The sequence below is a fragment of the Aquarana catesbeiana genome, linkage group LG02, assembly GCF_042186555.1.
Source record: "Aquarana catesbeiana isolate 2022-GZ linkage group LG02, ASM4218655v1, whole genome shotgun sequence".
Lineage (NCBI taxonomy): Eukaryota > Metazoa > Chordata > Amphibia > Anura > Ranidae > Aquarana > Aquarana catesbeiana.
In genome coordinates this window covers 792999120-793021041 of record NC_133325.1, presented here as the reverse complement: position 1 = coordinate 793021041, position 21922 = coordinate 792999120, and the positions used below count along the sequence as shown (strand labels likewise).

Below are 21922 nucleotides of genomic sequence, written 5' to 3'. Positions count from 1 at the left end.
TTTTTTTTTTTTTTACCAAAAATACGTAGAAGAATACATATCTGCCTAAACTGAGGAAAAAAATAGTTTTTTTTATTATATTTTTAGTGATGCTTATAGCAAAAAGTAAAAATTATTTTTATTTTTTTTTTCCAAAATTGTCGCTCCTTTTTTGTTTATAGCGCAAAAAATAAAAACCCGCAGAGGTGATCAAATACCACCAAAAGAAATCTCTATTTGTGGGGAAAGAAAGGACGTCAATTTTGTTTGGGTGCAACATCGCACGACCGCGCAATTGTCGGTTAAAGCGAGGCAGTGCCGAATCGCAAAAAGTGCTCTGGTCAGGAAGGGGGTAAAATCTTCCGGGGCTGAAGCGTTTTTATTTTATTTTATTTTTTCTTTATAAATCCTCCTCTTGCTCTTTTGCTGCTACTTATCCTCTCCTGTTAAAAAAAAAAAAAAAGCGGTGTCCTACCTGGTCCTTTTCAGCATCTGGGCAGTCTGGCTGTACAGGGTGATCTATAATCTGTTCTTTTACTCAGTTGTTCGGCTTCACCTTTAGCTAGCAGGTTGGGTTGTTCTTGACAGCGGCTTGTCTGCTGCCCTGGTGCTGACCGCTCTCGATAAACTGCACTACCCTACTCACTTATAGCATTTTTTTGTGGAAGTGTTTCTTTTTTTTTTTTTTTCCATACTTCTCTGGTGTAATTTGTTTTACTGTTTGTCTCTTTTTCAGATACGGTTTGATACTTTTATTTCTAAATACAGAATTTACAAATAAAAGATAACCCCACTGGTGTCTGTGGCCCCATTGCCCCTGCTTTGGTGGTCATGGCAATTACCCCCCCCCCCCCACCAACCACCCCATCAGTGGTGATCACTTGCCCAATTACACACTCCTGTGCTGCTCTACCTCTGTCCACCGGCCGGGACTTTACCTTCCCTGTCTGAGTACAGTCTACTATCCTTCAGTGGCCTAGTGCAGAAACACAAGAACGTTCTGCCACCTCATTGCCACTCTGCTACCTAAATGGTGCCCAACAACTCACAGGCCACACACACAGGACTGGGCTGCAAGAGATCCTCGGGCCACAATTTGGGCACCGGGGTTCTATACTGTCCTCTTCTGTTCTCGTACAGTTTACATGTTTTGTCCAAAATTTCTACTATTAACTTGTATACATGTAACTTTTTTCTTGTCCTATTTAAATGAAAACTTTAAAATTTTTGTGAAATATTTTAAAACATGTATATTAAATATATGTGTATGGTTTTTAAACAATTTTAATATATATCTTTATAAATATAAATAAATCTTTCTTAAAAAAATTGTTTAGTATTGTTTTATACCACGACACCGGATCCCCTGAGCACTCCGGGATTTCTGTAGATGGTGAGGTGGGGGGGGGGGTTCTGCTCTGACTGAATTGTGTGAACATTTCAGGTGTGAACACTGTTTTGCAAAGATAAGAATACACTTAAAGCATTTGAAAAAGGAGACCAGAGCTCCACCGCGTAGACTGGATATAAGGACACATTTTATTGTAAAATTCCTCCTATTTACCAGGCAGAAAAAAAGAATCCTCCTTTTTAAATGTATTTTTATTTTTGACCATAAAATGGAAAATGTACAAACTACCATTTATACAGAATATTTATTTTTTAAAGTGTTGTATTTCTTACATCGGCCTCTCCAGTACAGATTGTGGGAACTGACTAGGCTCCGATTACTACTACCTATCCTGGAGGAGGAGGGGAGTCTGTACTCCGAGTTGCACTTTGAACTGAAGGTCCTTCTCAACAGCAGATGATTACCTGGTAGAAAAGCATCTTCTGTGCTCCTCTCTTTTTTTAGTTTCACTTCATCAGTGGAGCCTGACTTTTAAGGCATAAGCTCCACCAACTGCCATTCTTTCGAGAGCTCTGACTGGCCAATCGGGAAAGCTCATTGAACAGTTGAATGGCAGTTGGTGGAGTTTAGCCATAGAGTCCAGGAAAGTCCGGCCACAGTAAAAGTGAAACTAAATCAGAGTGGAGCACAGATGTTACATTTCTGGTAATACCCGTTCTCTTGTTCTGCTGAGCTCTAGGCAGGACTTTCTGTTTTTAAGTGTTTAAAGCCCAAATCAAAACACAACAAACACCCCCTAACTGTGCTTTGTGTCTTCATGGGAATGTAGGAGCAACAAATCAGAAACTGAACATCACAAAGATGTAGAAAGGAGGGAATTTTACACTATGATTGCAACACTTGTTACAACTTTGAATGCATCATAAAATATATCATTTTCTTTATATAGAAATTATTTGATACTGAATATTAATCAATAAAGTGACACTAAACAATATTCTTATTAAAACAATCTAAAAACCTTCTCTACTTACTGGCCTTATAATCCTTGTTACATCCTCCAAGAGCTCCTGAACCTCTCCTTTTCCACACTCGCTTCCATTTATTTGAAAAAAAGCATTGCATGTTAGTTGTGGTCATATACACTGCTCTATGCACCCTATAAATCCCATAGACCATCCCCAGGAGCTTAGAGTGGCTACATACAATGGAACCATGGAGAATGAATATACCGGTAGTCACTAACCAGAAGAAAGGGGATTTGGAGGAGGGCAGTAGAAGGAACTTTTTTTTTTAGTTAAGATTTTCTTTAGTAGTTTAGTGTTTCTTGAATGGTGTCACCAGATTTGTGTTGTCTGCTGAATTCCTAAGTGTATCCATCCAGCTTTTTTTATATTAGGAAAGGCTTGAAAGTTTGTATTTACCAGTCTGATCTCATACATACAGGGCTTGATGACCCCCATTAGTCATTCATCGATGTATGGTGAGGAATGAGTTTTCCGGTGCTTGGGTATGAATCCTGATTTATTATCATTAATCAGACGTGGAAGCGCTTATCTTTTTATATTTAGAAATGGATATGTATTACGGACAGAATGACCCCGGGGTCTCTGGGTAGGGAGACAGAGGTCACTTCCCTGATCAGCAATAGTTTTGCTCAAATCCAATTTATATGGAGACATTGCCACCAGATCTAAAAGGTGCCCATCCCTCTGCCACCTATCCAGTACAAGGGGGAGGGGGGGTGTACCTGCATCTCATTTGTGTATTTCTATAGGAACTTTTGTCCTTCTGTGTTATGGGCATGAAGTTGCTTTCCGCTGTGAAGGATAGAAGACAATGACCAGCCTAGTCATTTTCTCTTTTTGAGCTGTATGAATATCCTGTAACAAAGTCTTCTCCTATTCAGACATATAACTGGGTGGACCCCCTGTCAATTTTTACTATCTAAGTACCGTTGTGGAGATTTCCCTTTTTAACCCCTTCAGATCCGCGTTATAGCCAAATGACAACTACAGCGCAGATCTGCTTTGCTGGGAGGGCGTCAATAGACGTCTTCCCCTTTGCAAGCTGGCCACGCCTCCCTGAAGGGTGCACACTGTGATCACCCGAGTCAATGAGACTTGGGTGATCACAGATCGGAGTAAGGGGTCTATTCCAACCCCTTACCATGTGATCAGCTGTCAGCCAATGACAGGTGATCACGTGATGTAAACAGAAGATCGCTAATCCTTTTTTTTTTTTCTCTCTTCTCACACTGATAGCGTGAGGAGAAAAAAAAGCCCATCACCGGCTTCTGTTGAAGGGACATCGGTCGCGATGAGGAAGAGGCAAAGCCGCCTCATATGTGCCCATCAGTACCGCCTTCCAGTGCCACGAATCAGTGCCCACCAGTATACATAACTGAAAGCAGTCAGTGCCACCTAGCAGTGCTGCCTATGAGCGTCACCTACCAGTGCCACCTATCAGTGCCCATCAGTGTAGCCTCATCAGCGTACATCAATGAAGGAAAAAAATTACCCGTTTGCAAAATTTATTAACAAAATATAAAACGGTTTTGTATTTTTTTTTTTTTTTAAATTCGGTCCTTTTTAATTTGTTTACAAAAAAAAAAAAAACCCAGAGGTGATCAAATACCACCAAAAGAAAGTTGAATAAAATTTAAGTGAAAAATACCACTCAACCTGCGCAAATGGTAATGAATAACAATAATGTGGGAGCAGATATATAAATGGAGAAGATTATTAATAAAATAAATTAAACCGCGCTCTCTCTAGAATATATTTAAAGTGCAAGTGCTCTGAAGCAAAAACAAACTTAACTATCAAAATATAAACTCGGCATCAAATTGTACCATGTGTAGTGTGAATTGTGTGTGATAACCACAATATTAAAGTGATCAAGTGTATATGCAATTTAGTATATATATGATATTCAAAAAGTTCATTCAATTCTCTGTGAATTTTTCCGGGTCCTGGTATAGCAAGGATCTTTCCACCACCATCACCACCTGCCACACATCCTACTCACCGAAATCCTGACACCCATCACAGGTAGTCATATGCACTTAAACAACAATCCAGATGGAAATTCCTTACAGCCACAACACTGGTCTGAACGGATGGTCAGACGGGATTCAATCAGCAGATTGTACCGGATGTTTTTTGGTTATTCTCAAGATAAATGATATTTACCATAGCCAAAAAGTTCCTTATTGAGGCACTGGAATTGGCAATGTCTAATAATAATTTTTGGCATGAGGGTTCTTGCTATAAACAGGTCAAGGGAGTGGCTATGAGAGCCAATTCTGCTCCCAGTGTGGCAAATATACTTATGAGCCAATGGGAAGAGCATTTATATTTGGAGTTCCCATACCTGAAATATCTTTATATAAAAGGTACATTGACGACATTAGTATTCTTTGGGACGGTACAGTGGAAACACTGGTAACCTCAACCATATCTACGGGCTAAAATGCACAGGCAGTTGGAAATTAAATGAAATCAGTTTCCTTAATTTGGTCTTGGTGAAGGCAAAGGTTTGCTTTCATACCAAGACCTATTTCAAGGGCACTGACAGAAATAGTGATATCCCCACAGCCAGCTGTCACCATCCCAGGTGGTTAGGAGGGGTTCCTAAGGGCCAACTGATGAGGATTAGACGAAACTGTCATCATTTGTCTGATTATTTACATCAGTCAGACATTGTGGTTGATTAATTTAAAGAAAAAGGTTACAGAGATCAGGATCTTAGGTCTATCCACATAGAGGTGATGGAGATGGACAGAAAATCACTTCTGAAGGACAGACCCAAAAAGAAATTAGATTTACAGTTCATACTTTTTTTGACTAATTTTAGTAGAGCTTACAAAAGTCTGGAGAAAATAGTTATGAAACATTGGCCACTACTAATGAGAGACAGGACATTGTCAACATTTTTACCCAATCGCCCAAATTTCATATATCGACGGGCACCTAATTTGAGGAACAGATTGGCCCTCCAATGTACTCAACCCCCCAAAGAAAATTGGTACTTTTTTGGATTTAATAGGATTTTATTATTGTAAAAAGTGTAAAGCGTGCAAATTAATGAGGAAAAATGATAGAAAAGTATTACAATTTACATCTTTTAGCACAAGGAGTGAATATAAAATTGAGAAGTTTATCACTTGTAAATCCACCCACATTACTTATCTTATTATTTGCCCTTCAATACGTGGGGCGCACTAAAGGAATTTATGCACCCGTATTAATGAGCATTTAAATAATATTAAAAATGGGTTCCCAAAACAAAGCCTTTTAAACCATTTTAGGATTTACCACAATAAGGATCCCAGTGTGGCCAAATTCTTTGGCATAGATAAAATAGACATTGATTGGAGAGGAGGGAATATGATTCAGAGAATATCAAAAAATGAAACTGAATGGATTTATAAATTAAACACACTTACACCTGCAGGAATCAATTGATTTAAATTATTTATCTAATTACTAGGAATCATGTCTGTTGTTTTTTCTTTGTAAAAGGCAAATCCAATCTGACTGAATCCTTTCCCCTTTTTTGCCACAAGATGGCTCCACACATTTTTTTTTTTCTTTAGACAATATTTTTTTTCTTTAGTCCATATACTTTCAACAACACTTACCATCTGTTTTTGTCCACAAGATGGCAGTGCTCTTTGATACAATTTAATGTTAAATTAAAATCTAATCTTTGTCCACAAGATGGCAGTGTTCATTGATACAATATTTCCAATAATGAATTTGCTTCAAATTTTATCAATTTATTTTAATTTAATTTGTTTTTATAGTTTTTCTTTTTAATACTTTATGGTTTATATAGGTTTTTATGTCTTTTGAGTAAAGATTGATTCAGATTGGATATCTTTAATTGATGGATTTGTATAAAAATGGAAGCGACGTGTCCGATCACATGACCCCTGACAACGTCAGAGCGTGCTGACGAAACACGTAGAATGGCTTGAATGTGATACGTCACTTCCATCGTTTGTAATGCAGCTTGGAACGCTAACGGTGTTTCCAACACGTGGATGTGTTGGCTGCTAGGAACACTTTAATTTTAAACTATTTTACTTGTTTCTATTGGAATTTTTGGAATAAATCATGACATACTTCACCATGGAAGCCCTATTCTTTTTTATTTCCCACTGCCGATTGAATCTCGTCTGACCATCCATTCAGACCAGTGTTGTGGCCGTAAGGAATTTCCATCTGGATTGACGTTTAAGCGCTTATGACTATCTGTGATGGGTGTCATGGGATTTCGGTGAGTAGGATGTGTGGCAGGTGGTGATGGTGGTGGATAGATCCTTGCTATACCAGGACCCGGAAAAATTCAGAGAATTGAATGAACTTTTTGAATATCATATATAGTAAATTGTATATGTAATTGCATATGCACTTGATCACTTTAATATTGTGGTTATCACACACAATTCACACTACACATGGATACAATTTGATGCTGAGTTTATATTTTGATTGTTGAGTTTGTTTTTGCTTCAGAGCACTTGCACTTTAAATCTCTTTCAATATATTCTAGAGAGACCACCAAAAGAAAGCTCTATTTGTGGGGAAAAAATGATAAAAATGTCATTTGTGTACAGTGTTGTATGACCGCGCAATTGTCGTTCAAAGAGTGACAGCGCTAAAAGCTGAAAATTGGTCTGGGCAGGAGGGGGTTTAGGCGCCCAGTAAGCAAGCGGTTAATTCCTAGTGACAACAAGAAGTGGAGGAAATCCCTCCAAATCGGTCACCAGAACTAATGTCCCCATGGGTAGATTTCCATTCTGGGGGGGGGGGGTCACACACTGGCAGGGCACCAGAGATCTAGGGTGACACCTGGAGTGGATCATTTTTTAATGTTCCCTTTTAATTTTTATTGTCTTATTTCTGAAAAAAATGCCAAGATAGAGAAATATCCACACTGGTGGGTCTTCCTTTGTAGTGGCAGTGACACCAAATGTGAGTACTCCCATTCACAGAGTGGGGTGGAGGAGAGGTGGGCAGAGCTGCTTTCCTTCTGGAAAAGAGACCAATGCCTGCAGATGGAAGGGGGGGTGACCAGGCTGCATCAACTGTCCCTGAATTATATTGTCTATGTTTTTCCACCATTACCATGTATTACCAGATATACTCACATATTGCCACAGTAGAATAAAAATGTATATTTCAGTTTACCAGTTCTTACAATCTGTGGCTGCATTAGTTTTCTTTTTTTTCAGGCTAAGAACACTTTCATCAGTCATAGAAATTACCTGTTGATTCTGCGGGAAATCCGGTGTTCTTGTTACTTTCTCTGATCTGGACTGAAATCTCAAACAATGTTATCGTCCTTCTTAAGCTCTTTCAGTGGACTACAGAAATCCCCCACCACGTTATGAAGGGGAGGAGAGAGGGATGTGTTGTCACCCTAGGACAGGAAGTGTGTTACTGGCAGGATCACCAGATGAAAATAAAGGAAAAGTAAAAGAAACAAATGACAGGTGAGCTGTAATATATTTTGTTTTGTTGGGACTATTCCAGATGTGACATTGTAAAGGATGAAAACAAAAAGCAGACACAGTTCATGTTCCATAGATTTTTATTTCACTGATTAGTTGCCCAGCAGAAAGAGAAAAATTAGCAAATCAAAGAATGTATTTCTGAGTGTAACTAGAAGTAATTCCAGAGAAATCATACTGATTATAGAAGTACAACTCTCCATACATTTTAATTTACATTGGTTATAAAAACAGTTATAATATAGAATAATATAATAACTAATATAGAAAATGTATAAATTCCACCATAATACACTTCACCATTCTATTCTGATCTATACAATCTGGAAGGGAATCGATAGCTAGTTAGAAGAAGATTTTTACTAAATCAATAAATGCAAGATATAGGTCAGCCCCCCAGAGGGGTGGCAGTATACGGCTTATAGTTCCAAACAGGTTCAAAGCAATGCACAGAATGAGCAAAGTTGCTATATAAGTTAGAGATACCATAGTCCAAGGAGTAGGGACAAAACAAGAGGCCCACACCTACATAGGGGTGTATCAGAGTACAGCATCCCCCCTTAGGGAATACAAGTAGTCCCAATATTTACAAACCCTTCAGCTTCACCTAAGTGAGAAGCTAATGCAGTGGCATATCTAGGGCAGGCTGGGTACCACCAGTGAGCGCCACTTCAGGATGGCACCGTGCTACTCAGGGACAGTGGAGGTATTTGCCCCTTTAGGTACAATATGGTCCATTCAAATCTGTAAGTGCAGTCAGCTGTCATGGCAATCAAAGCAGATCCACGCCAGTGGAGGTCTGAATGAGCCTGGGACCATTTGATTAAGTACAAAAAGATCTCTGCTAATACACCCCATATACCATACTGTACATTTTCAGTTGTAAAAGGCCACATTCCATATACTATGCTGTAACTTCCCTATTCTACAAGGCCTCATTCCATATACCATGCTGTACATTCCCAATTTTACAATACCTCATTATATATACCATGCTGTACATTCCCAATTCTACAAGACCTCATTCTATATACCATGCTGTACATTCCCAATTCTGCAAGGCCTCATTCCATATACCATGCTGTACATTCCCAATTCTACAATACTTCATTATATATACACCATGCTGTACATTCCCAATTCTGCAAGGCCTCATTCTATATACCATGCTATACATTCCCATTTCTACAATACCCCATCATATATACCATGCTGTACATTTCCAATTCTACAAGGCCTCATTATATATACCATGCTGTACATTCCCAATTCTACAAGGCCTCATTCCATATACCATGCTGTACATTCCCAATTCTACAATATCTCGTTTTATATACCATGCTGTACATTCCCAATTCTGCAAGGCCTCATTCAATATACCATGCTGTACATTTCCAATTCTACAAGGCCTTGTTCCATATACCATGCTTTATGTTCTTAATTCTACAAGGCCTCATTCCATATACCATGCTGTACATTTCCAATTCTACAATATCTCATTCCATATAGCATGCTGTACATTTCCAGTTCTACGAAGTCTCATTCCATATACCATGCTGTACATTTCCATCCCACCTGGAACAGCTCCTTAGCACTGTCTGTACTTTACCTTCTCAACCTCCCCACACTGCTGAAGCTGAAAGACAAGGCTCTGATGTGAAAAGAGGACTGTGGTGATGGGGGGACTCTGATGTGATGGGGCCTCTTACATGAGGGGGTACTCTCTAATGGTACAGGTTTCTGATGTAAATGAGGGACCCTGAAGTGAAGGGGGGCTCTGATGTGAAGGAGGACTTCTGATGTGACTGGGGAACATCTGTGGTGATGGGGGACCCTTTGATCTGAAGAAGGCTTTTGATGTGAAGCTAATTTCCTCAAAATGGTTGTGTGCATCATCTCAGGCTTCCTATTAATAAGTAACATTTACATTGATTACAATTTAGATGGGTGATTTTGCATACTTTTCAAGGGCGCCATGACCAAATAAAGGTTGAGAAATGCTGCCCTTCACCATCAGATATTATCTAATTCCTAACAAACATATAATTATTGTTAATGATTACCCAGAACCCTTAAAGGGACACAATATATCTTTCAACCAAGAAATGGAGCAGAAGGATCAGAATGGGGCATGAGCCAAATGTACCTGGGCTTGGCTCAGGATTAAAGTTCTGCTGCCAAATATCAACCCCATTAAAGTCAATGGTGGCCAACTTTTAAAACTCAGTAATGGCCATTTTATAGGCTAATAGGCAAGGGAGTGTCAAACAAATGGCGTAGGGGGCTTAGTCACTGTCCTGGGTAACATGTACAAAAGCAAATAAAATTTTTGAAATTCCATTTAAAGGGAAGTGATTGTATTAATGCTTAAAGAGATCTTTAAAAATGTAGAATTCCTTAAAATAACATGCCTGAAGAGTGCCCTTATCTGTGAAGTGGGGCATCTGTACAATGTGTACAACCTACTACACCAAAACTGACATTTACAAAGAAAAAAAATGCCGGTAAATGACAGCTCCCAGTCACTTCCTTCAGTTTGTAAGCAAGCAGAATCCTGAGATTCTTCCTAGCAGCTCAGGCTGCCATCTTCAGAAATCAAAAATAAATTTGCCCTTCCTGCCTTATGGAATGGGCTCAGATCCTATACAACATCTGACAATAGAGACCTGGGCAGCATTCAATCACAACACATTTTTTTGGCCTGTTTTTTACTTGATAGTGCATAGAAACACATATATATATTTTAAGATCTAGTCCAGGGGTGCCCAACCTTTTGAGGAGCGAAGGCCACTTTAGTGACTTGGTAACCGGTCGCGGGCCACAAAGAGCGGAGCGGGCAGATGACAGGTCCGTGTCCACTCCGCATATGCAGAGCAGACATGGACACAGTCCGCTCTACTCCTATGGGCCCTCCGTTCTGCCCCAGACAAAAAGGGGCATATCCCTTTCTGTTTTTTTAAGTGGATTGGATTGGAGATAGGTGATTGTAAATGGACACAAGTCTGTTTACATCTGCCGTTCTACAGAGGTGAATGGAGGGTCCGATCAGGTCTACCTGAAAAAGGCCCGTGCACCCCCTATGGATGGGCCGCCACTGCTGAGAGTGCTGATCAGGAGCCAGTCGGCTGCTGGTTTTCCAGCATGCTTATCCGACAGAAGACTGCCAAACCGCTGGCTTCTGTCAGACAGACCGACATACACATGGGCCGAACAACGGTTGGTTTTTATTGGACCGGCTGATGTCGCCCGCATTCGGCCCGTGTGTACTAGGCTTTAGGATTGGAGCTACCACAAACAATGCTATGGCCAAGAGGCCCTAGATTCCCACATGTCCTCTCTTCTAGACTCAATAATACTCTATGTTGTATTCACTTGACTGTATTCAGTGTGAAAATGGAACAACCACTGAACCTAATAACCCCACCCCACCCCCACATCCCTACACCTCTCTGTTGACTATTGGTTTGCCTTGGATAATTTTGTTATTTTATAATGCAAATATTCAATAAAGATATATTTAAACATAATTTGAAGGTAAGAACCCCTTTCCTATCTTCACAGTCTCGTCTCTTCTTTCTTGCTTTCAGGATCTGCTGTGTTAGTTATAGGAGGTTCAATGTTCTTGATCTGGACTGTGAAGATAAAACCCGGGATGACAGGTCAGATGATGGCACAGACTATCCTCAGATCACACATGATTTATAACTGTGACAATGAAAAAAGAAGAAAGCCTCAACATGTCCTCACTATTTAGTCCATCATGATTGCCAATACAAGTTCATTGAAGTGTATGTAGCACTGTTAGATCTTGCAGCTCTCCAACTAGCAAAAGGGATGCTAAATAATACTAAAATAATTGGTGACAGAGAGATGTGCTAATCAGTGTGCTAATCAGTGTATTTTTCCTTTATTCACTGTCCAGTCACTGGGTGGGGGTGGGGAAAAGTCCTGTAAGTGAAAGTGAAACTGCAGCAATAACAGTCACGACCCCCACCCGCAAAGCAGCACTGTGCTGTGTGGCAGAGCTGTGTACATCTCAGGACTGGGTGGACAGAAATGCTAATCCTCTGGTAGGTCTCTATGAAATACAGAGGAACCCTTGATAAAACTTTCAGGTCACGGGAACCCCTGACAGTAGTTGCTATATCACACCTCCCAACATTTTGAGATGGGAATGAGGGACACCTACTAGCAAATGTATGTAGGCATAGGACACACCTCCTGTCCCCTAAAGGAGAATTAACCAAATAAAAAAGGTTAATTAAATCCAAAAGGGACTTTTTTTACCACTACTATTCCTTTATATTGGCTTTAAAAATTTACAAATGCATCAATATATAATTTGGATGAAAGGTTTAGCACTGGGAAACACTTTTTGAAAGATAAAAGTGCCGTCGCACCACGCTGCACCCTACCCACATAATCATTGCTCAACCCGAAGCAAATGGAAATTGTTCCTCTTGTGGGACTTTAAAAGGAGAACCTACTCAGGAGTAATAAGGAGTATGAGGAGTGTATGTTTGAAATGAAATTAGGTGTTTATTAAGGTATAGACCTAAACAGGTCTATGTACACAAGGTAAATGTAACAGGGATACAAAAAAGGGGGTACAGGATGCGTAATACAGACAAAGAAATTGCAATACAATATGCAGAGATACACAATCATTGAACTCCAAATGTTTTACATTTGGCTCATAACTGTCTTTTTAAATTATAGACATACCTCTGTTTATGCTGATTCCAATCAGATACTCCTGAAGAAGAGTGTATCTCGAAACGCGTTGGGTACTCCCCGTATGTTTGTTCCATATGTACTGGAGTTCAATGATTGTGTATCTCTGCATATTGTATTGCAGTTTCTTTGTCTGTATTACGCATCCTGTACCCCCTTTGTTGTATCCCTGTTACATTTACCTTGTGTACCATAGACCTGTTTAGGTCTATACCGTAATAAACACCTAATTTCTTTTCAAACATACACTCCTCATACTCCTTATTACTCCCGAGTAGGTTCTCCTTTTAAAGTCCCGCAAGAGGAACAATGTGCCTAGACACTATGAGGATGTGGGTTTACCCTACTCTCTAGACCAACTTAGCACCACCCCTACCTTGTTTCAAGGAACCCGTAGCAGCCTTTGGAGGAACTCTAGGCTTCCATGGAACCCTGGTTGAGAGGCTGCTATAGACTTGTTACTAGACATGTGCAATTTGTTTCAGTCCGAATACAAATTTGGACAAATTTTTGGTTATTCGGAGATTCGGATTTATCCAAATCTCCGAATGAAAAAGTAACGAATAGTAACCAATTTAGTTGAAATCCGTTAAAATTTGTTTTGTTTATTCATTTTCTAACAAATTCCAACGTTTCAGAAAGATTAGAATTCGGATCAGTCGAAAAACGATCGACTGATTTGAATTCTGCGTGAAGAAATAGCTGGTTGTTAAGCAGCGGGCCGGGAAGCCGGCCACCCATGTCCTTAACAACCATGACTCATCATCTGTCAGCGTGCTTCCCCACTGACCGATGAATATAAAGAAAACAATGGCGCCATTGCCTGGCAATAGAATAAAAAAAAAAATACCAGACCCTTACCTGAGCATGCAGTCCAGTAGGTCAGGAAAGGGGGGGCAAGCTCTGGCCCACCCCAAAGCACCTTGTCCCCATGTTCAAGAGCCTCTTCCCGACAACCCATGCGCTGTGGTTGTCGGGGTCTGTGGGCAGGAGGCTTATTGGAATCTAGAAGCCCCCTTTAACAAGGAGGCCCCCAGATCCTATGTGAATGCCCATTCGCCAAAAAAGTGTCAAAAAATAATAAAAACATACAGACAGTTTTTGACAAATCCTTTATTAAAAAATAAAGAACAGTGTCCCCCATGTAGATCCGTTGTCGAAAAAAAAATTGCTCTCGCCGACACAGAGGCTTTATGCCTACTGCAGGCTCCTCCATTTGACAGTTTTTTTTATAGGGAAAGGGCATGGCCACCTGTCTACGCCACTTGGCACCACCCCTTCTAACATCACAGATCCCTCATGCACTGGTCTGTGACATCAGAAGTGGGCGGTGCAACCAGGTGATGTAGAAAGGTGGCCCCGCCCCTTCCGTTTAAAATAACTGTCAAACGAATTAGCCTCTGTGTCAGCGAGATGACAGATCTACATTAGGGGACTCTGTTTTTTGTTTTTTTTAATAAAGGATTTGTCAAACGCCATCTCTGTGTTTTTATTTTTTTTTTACACTTTTTTGGTAATTGGGTAGGGGTACTATGGATACCCAATACCCATTCACATGAGTGGGGCAGAATCTGGGGGCCCCCTTCCTAAAGCGTGGTCCAGATTCTGATAATTCCCCGCCCACAGTCCAGGGTTGTCAGGAAGAGGCCTTTGTCCCCATCACCATTGGGACAAGGTGCTTTGGGGTGAGGGGGCAGAGCCCCCTCACCCCAAAGCACCCACCCCCTCATGTTGAGGGCATGTGGCCTGGTATGGTTCAAGAGGGGGGGTGCACTTGCTCGTCCCCCCTTTGCTGACCTGCCGGGCTGCATGCTCGAATAAGGGTCTGGTATGGAATTTGGGGGGACCCCACACGTTTTTTTTTTAATATTTTGGCGTGGGGTTCCCCTTGAAATCCATACCACACCCGAAGGCCCTGGTATAGACTGGGGGGACCCCATTCAAGTTTTTTTAAACAGTTTTTCTATTGCCAGGCAATGCCGGCATTGTTTTCTTTACATTCATCTGTCAGTGGCGAAGCCCACTGACAGATGATGACTCATGGTTGTTAAGGACGCTGGCACCCAGCTTCCCGGCCACTGCTTAACAACCAGCTATTTCTTCATATAGAATTTGAATCGGTCGATCGTTTTTCGACTGATCCGAATTCTAATCGTTCTAAAACCGTATTTTAACAGATTTCAACGAAATTATTTTTAACAAAAACAAAATAAAATTTTACGAAAAAGAAACTTAACGAATCCCAAAACCAAACTAAAGAATATCATAACAAAACAAAATTAGTAAGATAACGGGCCTATCCGAGTGTCAAAGACATCAATAGCGGCCGCGGCCTAGTGAGGCCTGCCGATCACCACCGTTTCCTGAGCCGATATCCTGTGGGGGGTGCACCGCGGCTGGTCCGGCCTGGGCTTGGAAGTGCGGGCCTCCTGTCTCCATTGCCCTGTCACCCCTCCACATCCCTGCCACGGCCTGGTGTGCTGCCAGAGACTTCCTATCTGAGCTGTGGTATCCTGGGGCCTAGTGTCTCCTGTCTTCTGCTGCCTCTGTCCCACTGCTCTGGGACTTCCCTACCCTGGCACTCCCAGCCCCACATCCTTACTACCCTGCCCCTGCCTGTGTGTCTGCTGTGACGTGAGGGGCTGCTGGTAAAAACTGACTGCCTGTCCACCTTGTGTTTTCCAGGGGCTCAAAACCTGTGGCCAGCTTGGGTCGCCTCTAGCCGCCTCCTTGATACTCCTCTGGGCAGGGACAAACAATCCCTATAGTGGTCTCCCTTGGTGACTTACCAGATGTCCTCTTCCTCCAAAAAGGGGAAGAGGTACTCCAAAGCCGCTAAGACCAACACACTGCTCCGGCTACCACCACCTGCTTCCCCGCAAAAGGATCCCATTCTGATCGGTCGGCTCGGGCCCTACTGGCCAATCTGGAAATGAATCCTAGAGAGACTCCAATGGCAGAAGGGTCAGCCCCACTGTCTCAAGACAGTATGGCCATGATCCATGCTGCGACTGAGCAGAGTAGGACCCCGCTGCTGGTGCGCATTGACCATCTTGCTGATGAGTGCAACTTAATACAGAATGATCTCAACAAAATAAGGGGAAGAAAGACCCACACTGAGACCAGAGTGTCAGCCACCGAAGATCTTACAGCCACCCATGCCGCCTCCATTGCTGAGTTGCAGCGCACAGTACAGTCCCTTGTTGCAAAATCAGACGACGCTGAAAACAGACTGAGGCACAATAATATCAGAGTCCTGGGTCTGCCTGAGAGAGAAGAGGGGGATCGCCACGCTGAATTCGCAGAGGAGTTCTTTAAAACTCTCCTGGGCCTTACGGATGTCCCCCCTACTTACGTGGTTGAAAGGGCTCATCGGGTGCCCACGTGCTGTGCCATCCCAGGGAATCTTCCCCGCCCTTTTCTGGTTCTCTTCCTCAACTATCGGGACAGGGACAGGCTTCTCTCTGAAGCCCGGAAACATCCCGCACTCAGTTATGGCAACACCTCTGTTCTTCTTTTCCCCAACTTTTCCCTTGACTTGCAGAGCAAGAGAAAAACCTTCAATGATGTCCGTAGACGACTCAGAGATAAGAGCATTAAATACAGCATGCTTTACCCCGGCCGCTTGCGGGTCCAACATGACGGAGCGATCAGTTTTTTTGACAACCCAGAGGATGCTGACGACTGGATGACCACCCTACAATGAAGGATTCTTCTTATTAATCCATCTGATGCACAGATCTTACATATCCTTGTTTGCTCCATCCTACTTAACCTTCTGCAAATACCGGAGTTACCTCAAATGTACATCTACACGTGACCTACACTTGACCCTCACGGTTTGTTTGTTTTATGAGAAGAGGAAGACCTGTTGCTCTCCATATACCTGGAGAAACTCCAATATCTGGAGGAACTATACCACTGTTCCAGATTGCCCAATCCCTCTCACTGTGATGGGATACACGTCCCCCCACCCTCGCTTACTGTTATAGGTTGATAGATTTATAGATTTAAAGTTAATATCTTGGAATATTGGAGGGTTGAATAACAGGGTGAAAAGATCTTTGTTGTTTAAGTATCTGCAGTCTCATAAAACTCTCATTTTGTTTCTTCAAGAAACTCGCCTAATGGGCAGCAAAATCCTAGCGCTCAAGCAGGTGTAGGTGAAGCAAGGGTTCCATGCCACATACTCCTCCTATGCGAGGAGCGTGACTTTTCTGCTGAACAAGTCGCTTTCTTGCTTGGTAGAACACGTTTTAATTGATCTGGGGGGAAGATACCTCATTTTAATTCTTCAAATGTATACCCAGCGCTGGGCGATAGTCAATGTGTATGTCTCTCCTTCGTTTGACTCCTAAATCCTGTATACTATCCTTACCAAAATAGCCCCCTCCAGGTCCACAATATCACACAGGATTTATAACTGTGACAATGAAAAAAGAAGAAAGCCTCAACATGTCCTCACTTCCTCACTATTTAGTCCATCATGATTGCCAATACAAGTTCCTTGAAGTGTATGTAGCACTGTTAGATCTTGCAGCTCTCCAACTAGCAAAAGGGATGCTAAATAATACTAAAATAATTGGTGACAGAGAAATGTGCTAATCAGTGTATTTTTCCTTTATTCACTGTCCAGTCATTGGGTGGGGGTGGGGAAAAGTCCTGTAAGTGAAAGTGAAACTGCAGCAATAACAGTCACGACCCCCACCCGCAAAGCAGGACTGTGCTGTGTGGCAGAGCTGTGTACATCTCAGGACTGGGTGGACAGAAATACTAATCCTCTGGTAGGTCTCTATGAAATACAGAGGAACCCTTGATAAAACTTTCAGGTCACGGGAACCCCTGACAGTAGTTGCTATATCACACCTCCCAACATTTTGAGATGGGAATGAGGGACACCTACTAGCAAATGTATGTAGGCATAGGACACACCTCCTGTCCCCTAATTGAGAATTAACCAAATAAAAAAGGTTAATTAAATCCAAAAGGGACTTTTTTTACCACTACATCCCTGCCACGGCCTGGTGTGCTGCCAGAGACTTCCTATCTGAGCTGTGGTATCCTGGGGCCTAGTGTCTCCTGTCTTCTGCTGCCTCTGTCCCACTGCTCTGGGCCTTCCCTACCCTGGCACTCCCAGCCCCACATCCTTACTACCCTGCCCCTGCCTGTGTGTCTGCTGTGACGTGAGGGGCTGCTGGTAAAAACTGACTGCCTGTCCACCTTGTGTTTTCCAGGGGCTCAAAACCTGTGGCCAGCTTGGGTCGCCTCTAGCCGCCTCCTTGATACTCCTCTGGGCAGGGACAAACAATCCCTATAGTGGTCTCCCTTGGTGACTTACCAGATGCCCTCTTCCTCCAAAAAGGGGAAGAGGTACTCCAAAGCCGCTAAGACCAACACACTGCTCCGGCTACCACCACCTGCTTGGCCGCAAAAGGATCCCATTCTGATCGGTCGGCTCGGGCCCTACTGGCCAATCTGGAAATGAATCCTAGAGAGACTCCAATGGCAGAAGGGTCAGCCCCACTGTCTCAAGACAGTATGGCCATGATCCATGCTGCGACTGAGCAGAGTAGGACCTCGCTGCTGGTGCGCATTGACCATCTTGCTGATGAGTGCAACTTAATACAGAATGATCTCAACAAAATAAGGGGAAGAAAGACCCAAACTGAGACCAGAGTGTCAGCCACCGAAGATCCTACAGCCACCCATGCCGCCTCCATTGCTGAGTTGCAGCGCACAGTACAGTCCCTTGTTGCAAAATCAGACGACGCTGAAAACAGACTGAGGCACAATAATATCAGAGTCCTGGGTCTGCCTGAGAGAGAAGAGGGGGATCGCCACGCTGAATTCGCAGAGGAGTTCTTTAAAACTCTCCTGGGCCTTACGGATGTCCCCCCTACTTACGTGGTTGAAAGGGCTCATCGGGTGCCCACGTGCTGTGCCATCCCAGGGAATCTTCCCCGCCCTTTTCTGGTTCGCTTCCTCAACTATCGGGACAGGGACAGGCTTCTCTCTGAAGCCCGGAAACATCCAGCACTCAGTTATGGCAACACCTCTGTTCTTCTTTTCCCCAACTTTTCCCTTGACTTGCAGAGCAAGAGAAAAACCTTCAATGATGTCCGTAGACGACTCAGAGATAAGAGCATTAAATACAGCATGCTTTACCCCGGCCGCTTGCGGGTCCAACATGACGGAGCGATCAGTTTTTTTGACAACCCAGAGGATGCTGACGACTGGATGACCACCCTACAATGAAGGATTCTTCTTATTAATCCATCTGATGCACAGATCTTACATATCCTTGTTTGCTCCATCCTACTTAACCTTCTGCAAATACCGGAGTTACCCCAAATGTACATCTACACGTGACCTACACTTGACCCTCACGGTTTGTTTGTTTTATGAGAAGAGGAAGACCTGTTGCTCTCCATATACCTGGAGAAACTCCAATATCTGGAGGAACTATACCACTGTTCCAGATTGCCCAATCCCTCTCACTGTGATGGGATACACGTCCCCCCACCCTCGCTTACTGTTATAGGTTGATAGATTTATAGATTTAAAGTTAATATCTTGGAATATTGGAGGGTTGAATAACAGGGTGAAAAGATCTTTGTTGTTTAAGTATCTGCAGTCTCATAAAACTCTCATTTTGTTTCTTCAAGAAACTCACCTAATGGGCAGCAAAATCCTAGCGCTCAAGCAGGTGTGGGTGAAGCAAGGGTTCCATGCCACATACTCCTCCTATGCGAGGAGCGTGACTTTTCTGCTGAACAAGTCGCTTTCTTGCTTGGTAGAACACGTTTAATTGATCTGGGGGGAAGATACCTCATTTTAATTCTTCAAATGTATACCCAGCGCTGGGCGATAGTCAATGTGTATGTCCCTCCTTCGTTTGACTCCTACATCCTGTATACTATCCTTACCAAAATAGTCCCCTCCAGGTCCACAATATTATAGTTGGAGAGGACTTTAACGACATTCTAGATCACACAAGGGACACTACTAATCCCCTTAGACCTGCCCTCCTTGATTTAGTCCTCTGGGCAGAAACTTTCGGTCTTAAGGAGATTTGGCGGTGGAAACATCCGGAGGATAGGACCTATTCACATATCTCAGCATCGCATATATCGGGGTCGCGTATAGACTTAATGTTAATGTTTGGGTCTGCTTCTGCCCTGTCTCAGGTTGGGGCGGTCTCCTATCTTCCGGCAGGTCTTTCAGTCCACTTGCTGCTGGAACTGGGCTTGACTCTTGGTACCTCCCGTGAACAGGGATGCTGGAGGCTAGCCTCCCATTTGATAGACAAGCCTCAAATCCAGGAGCTGGTGGGGCCCAAACTCTCAGAATACTGGTTGCTTAATGAAGGGTCAACTTCCCTTGATGTGGTATGGGAGGCAGGCAAGGCTCATGGCAGGGGGGAATATGTCTGCTCTATCAAGGCAGTGAGATCCAGGTTTGCCTCACAAACCACTCATTTGGAACAGTGTGAAAGGGCGGCATTGGAACTTTTCACAGGACACACTTAACACCTGAATATTATTCTACTCTGGCCCAGGCGAGAAGAGATCTGAAGCTCCACTACACCTCGCTAGTGCGATTTGATGTGCGGAAGTTTGTTGCCAAGCTTTTCGAATTGGGGGACAAGAATGGCAATTTACTGGCCAACCTGGTGGTGGAACCCACGCTCCAAACAGTGATCCCTAGAATTCAGACTTCCACTGGTTGCCAGGTTACAGACCCTGAAGGTATGCTGCAGGAATTCCATCTCTTTTATGGCAAATTGTACGATGATCCGTTCCCTAAGCCAGTTGAAGCCATGTTGGAGGAACTAGGGGGAATTACCTTGCCCCTTCTTTCCAAGGAGGACAAGGATGCCCTAGATAAGCCTTTAACACAATGAGAGATAGAAGATGCAATTTGCTCCTGGCCTAACAAATCCCTGAGCCCTGATGGTTTACCTGGGGAATGGTATAAAACCCACGCTGCTTTACTGGCTCCCAAGCTAACCCAGTTATTTGCAGATTGCCTGGAATCCGAGAGGTTGCCAGATAGTATGTATCAGGCACATATAGTGCTGCTGCCCAAACCAGCGAAGGACCTCACTTCCTGTTCGTCATATAGACCCATTTCATTGCTGAATTATGACCTTAAGATACTTACCAAAGTGCTAGCCAGTAGAATTATGAAGGTTCTACCATCCCTTGTCAATATAGACCAGACCAGCTTCATGCCTGGCAAATCCTGGTCTTGGAGCCTTTGGCTGAGGCCTTGCAGAAAACCAGTGGGGTGTCTGGAATCCAGGTTGGCTCGGCAATCGAGAAACCTGCTTTGTATGCTGACGACCTAATCCTCTTCTTGCGAGACCTTGGTCCCTCGCTCTCTGAGGCGCTTCGGCTTCTGGACCACTTTGTGACTCTCTCTGGCCTCCAAACACTGGAATAAATCGCTTATTCTACCCATAGATCACCGGGCACAGAGGCTGTGATCCTACTTCTCCTCTACAATGGGCAAGCACCATTAGATACCTAGGGATACAAAATTTCTTCCAATACCCAGGACTTTAGCAAACTTAATTTATCCCCAGTGCTACAGTGGTGTAAACTGAAGTTGAAGGCCTGGTCGAACCTCCCATTATCTCTTATAGGGAAAATGAATTTAATAAAAATGAAAATACTCCTGGTCTTGCTGTATATTTTATGACACTCCCTGGTTTGGATACCTAAAACTTTTTTCCGGCAGTTGGACTCTGTAGTGGCCTCCTTCTTGTGGCAATCACATCCAGCTAGATTCAGTGGGAAAATCTTGCGTAGGCCCTGGACATAGGGGGACTTGCCTGCCCGGACTTTCATACCTACTATTTAGTGGCAATGCTCACCCATGCACACAACTGGCTGGTCTTGGATGACACTAATGCGTCAGTTGTCCTGGAGGCAGTACATTTAGGATCCTTTGAAGCCCTTCACAACACTCAACACTCTCTATAGGGGGTGGGGCTCTCCGGTACTTTTAACACTTGCTATGAAAGTGGTTATTAAGGCATGGCACACAGTAGTGAATAAACCTAAATTTAGTAAAAGCCATATGGTCCCCTAACACACCTCTTTGGTGCAAGCCAAGATTACTGGAATTTCTCTCTCTGAAGGACCCGGGCTTATGGGCCAGCAGGGGTATCAAGTATTTGAGGGATATATGCAATGATTCTGGGATATTTACATTTGATAGGCTGAAAAACAAATTCAAACATCCAAACTCTTTCTTTTTCAGGTTCCTGCAGCTCCGCCACGCCTTTGATTCACAATTTAAATCAGTCCAGCTTTGGCTGGAAATGGCGA

At 43.0% G+C, this 21922-nt stretch overlaps 1 protein-coding gene across 2 annotated transcripts in view; it reads right to left on the bottom strand.

The window, feature by feature from the left end:
* Window positions 1-7915: 7915 nt before the first annotated feature.
* LOC141129433 (uncharacterized) overlaps window positions 7916-21922 on the bottom strand; it is a 33015-nt gene continuing 19008 nt past the window's right edge. The window contains exons 5-6 of one of the 2 annotated variants that reach the window (XR_012241826.1): window positions 9005-11485; window positions 7916-8916 (exon numbers count right to left, since the gene is read on the bottom strand). Coding sequence is in view for 1 of the 2 variants with exons in the window: in XM_073617467.1 (XP_073473568.1) it covers window positions 11467-11485 (19 nt within the window). In the remaining variant the exon portion in view is untranslated. Of the gene's footprint in view, window positions 11486-21922 lie in introns of both variants that reach the window. The other variant, XM_073617467.1, reaches the window with a different exon arrangement.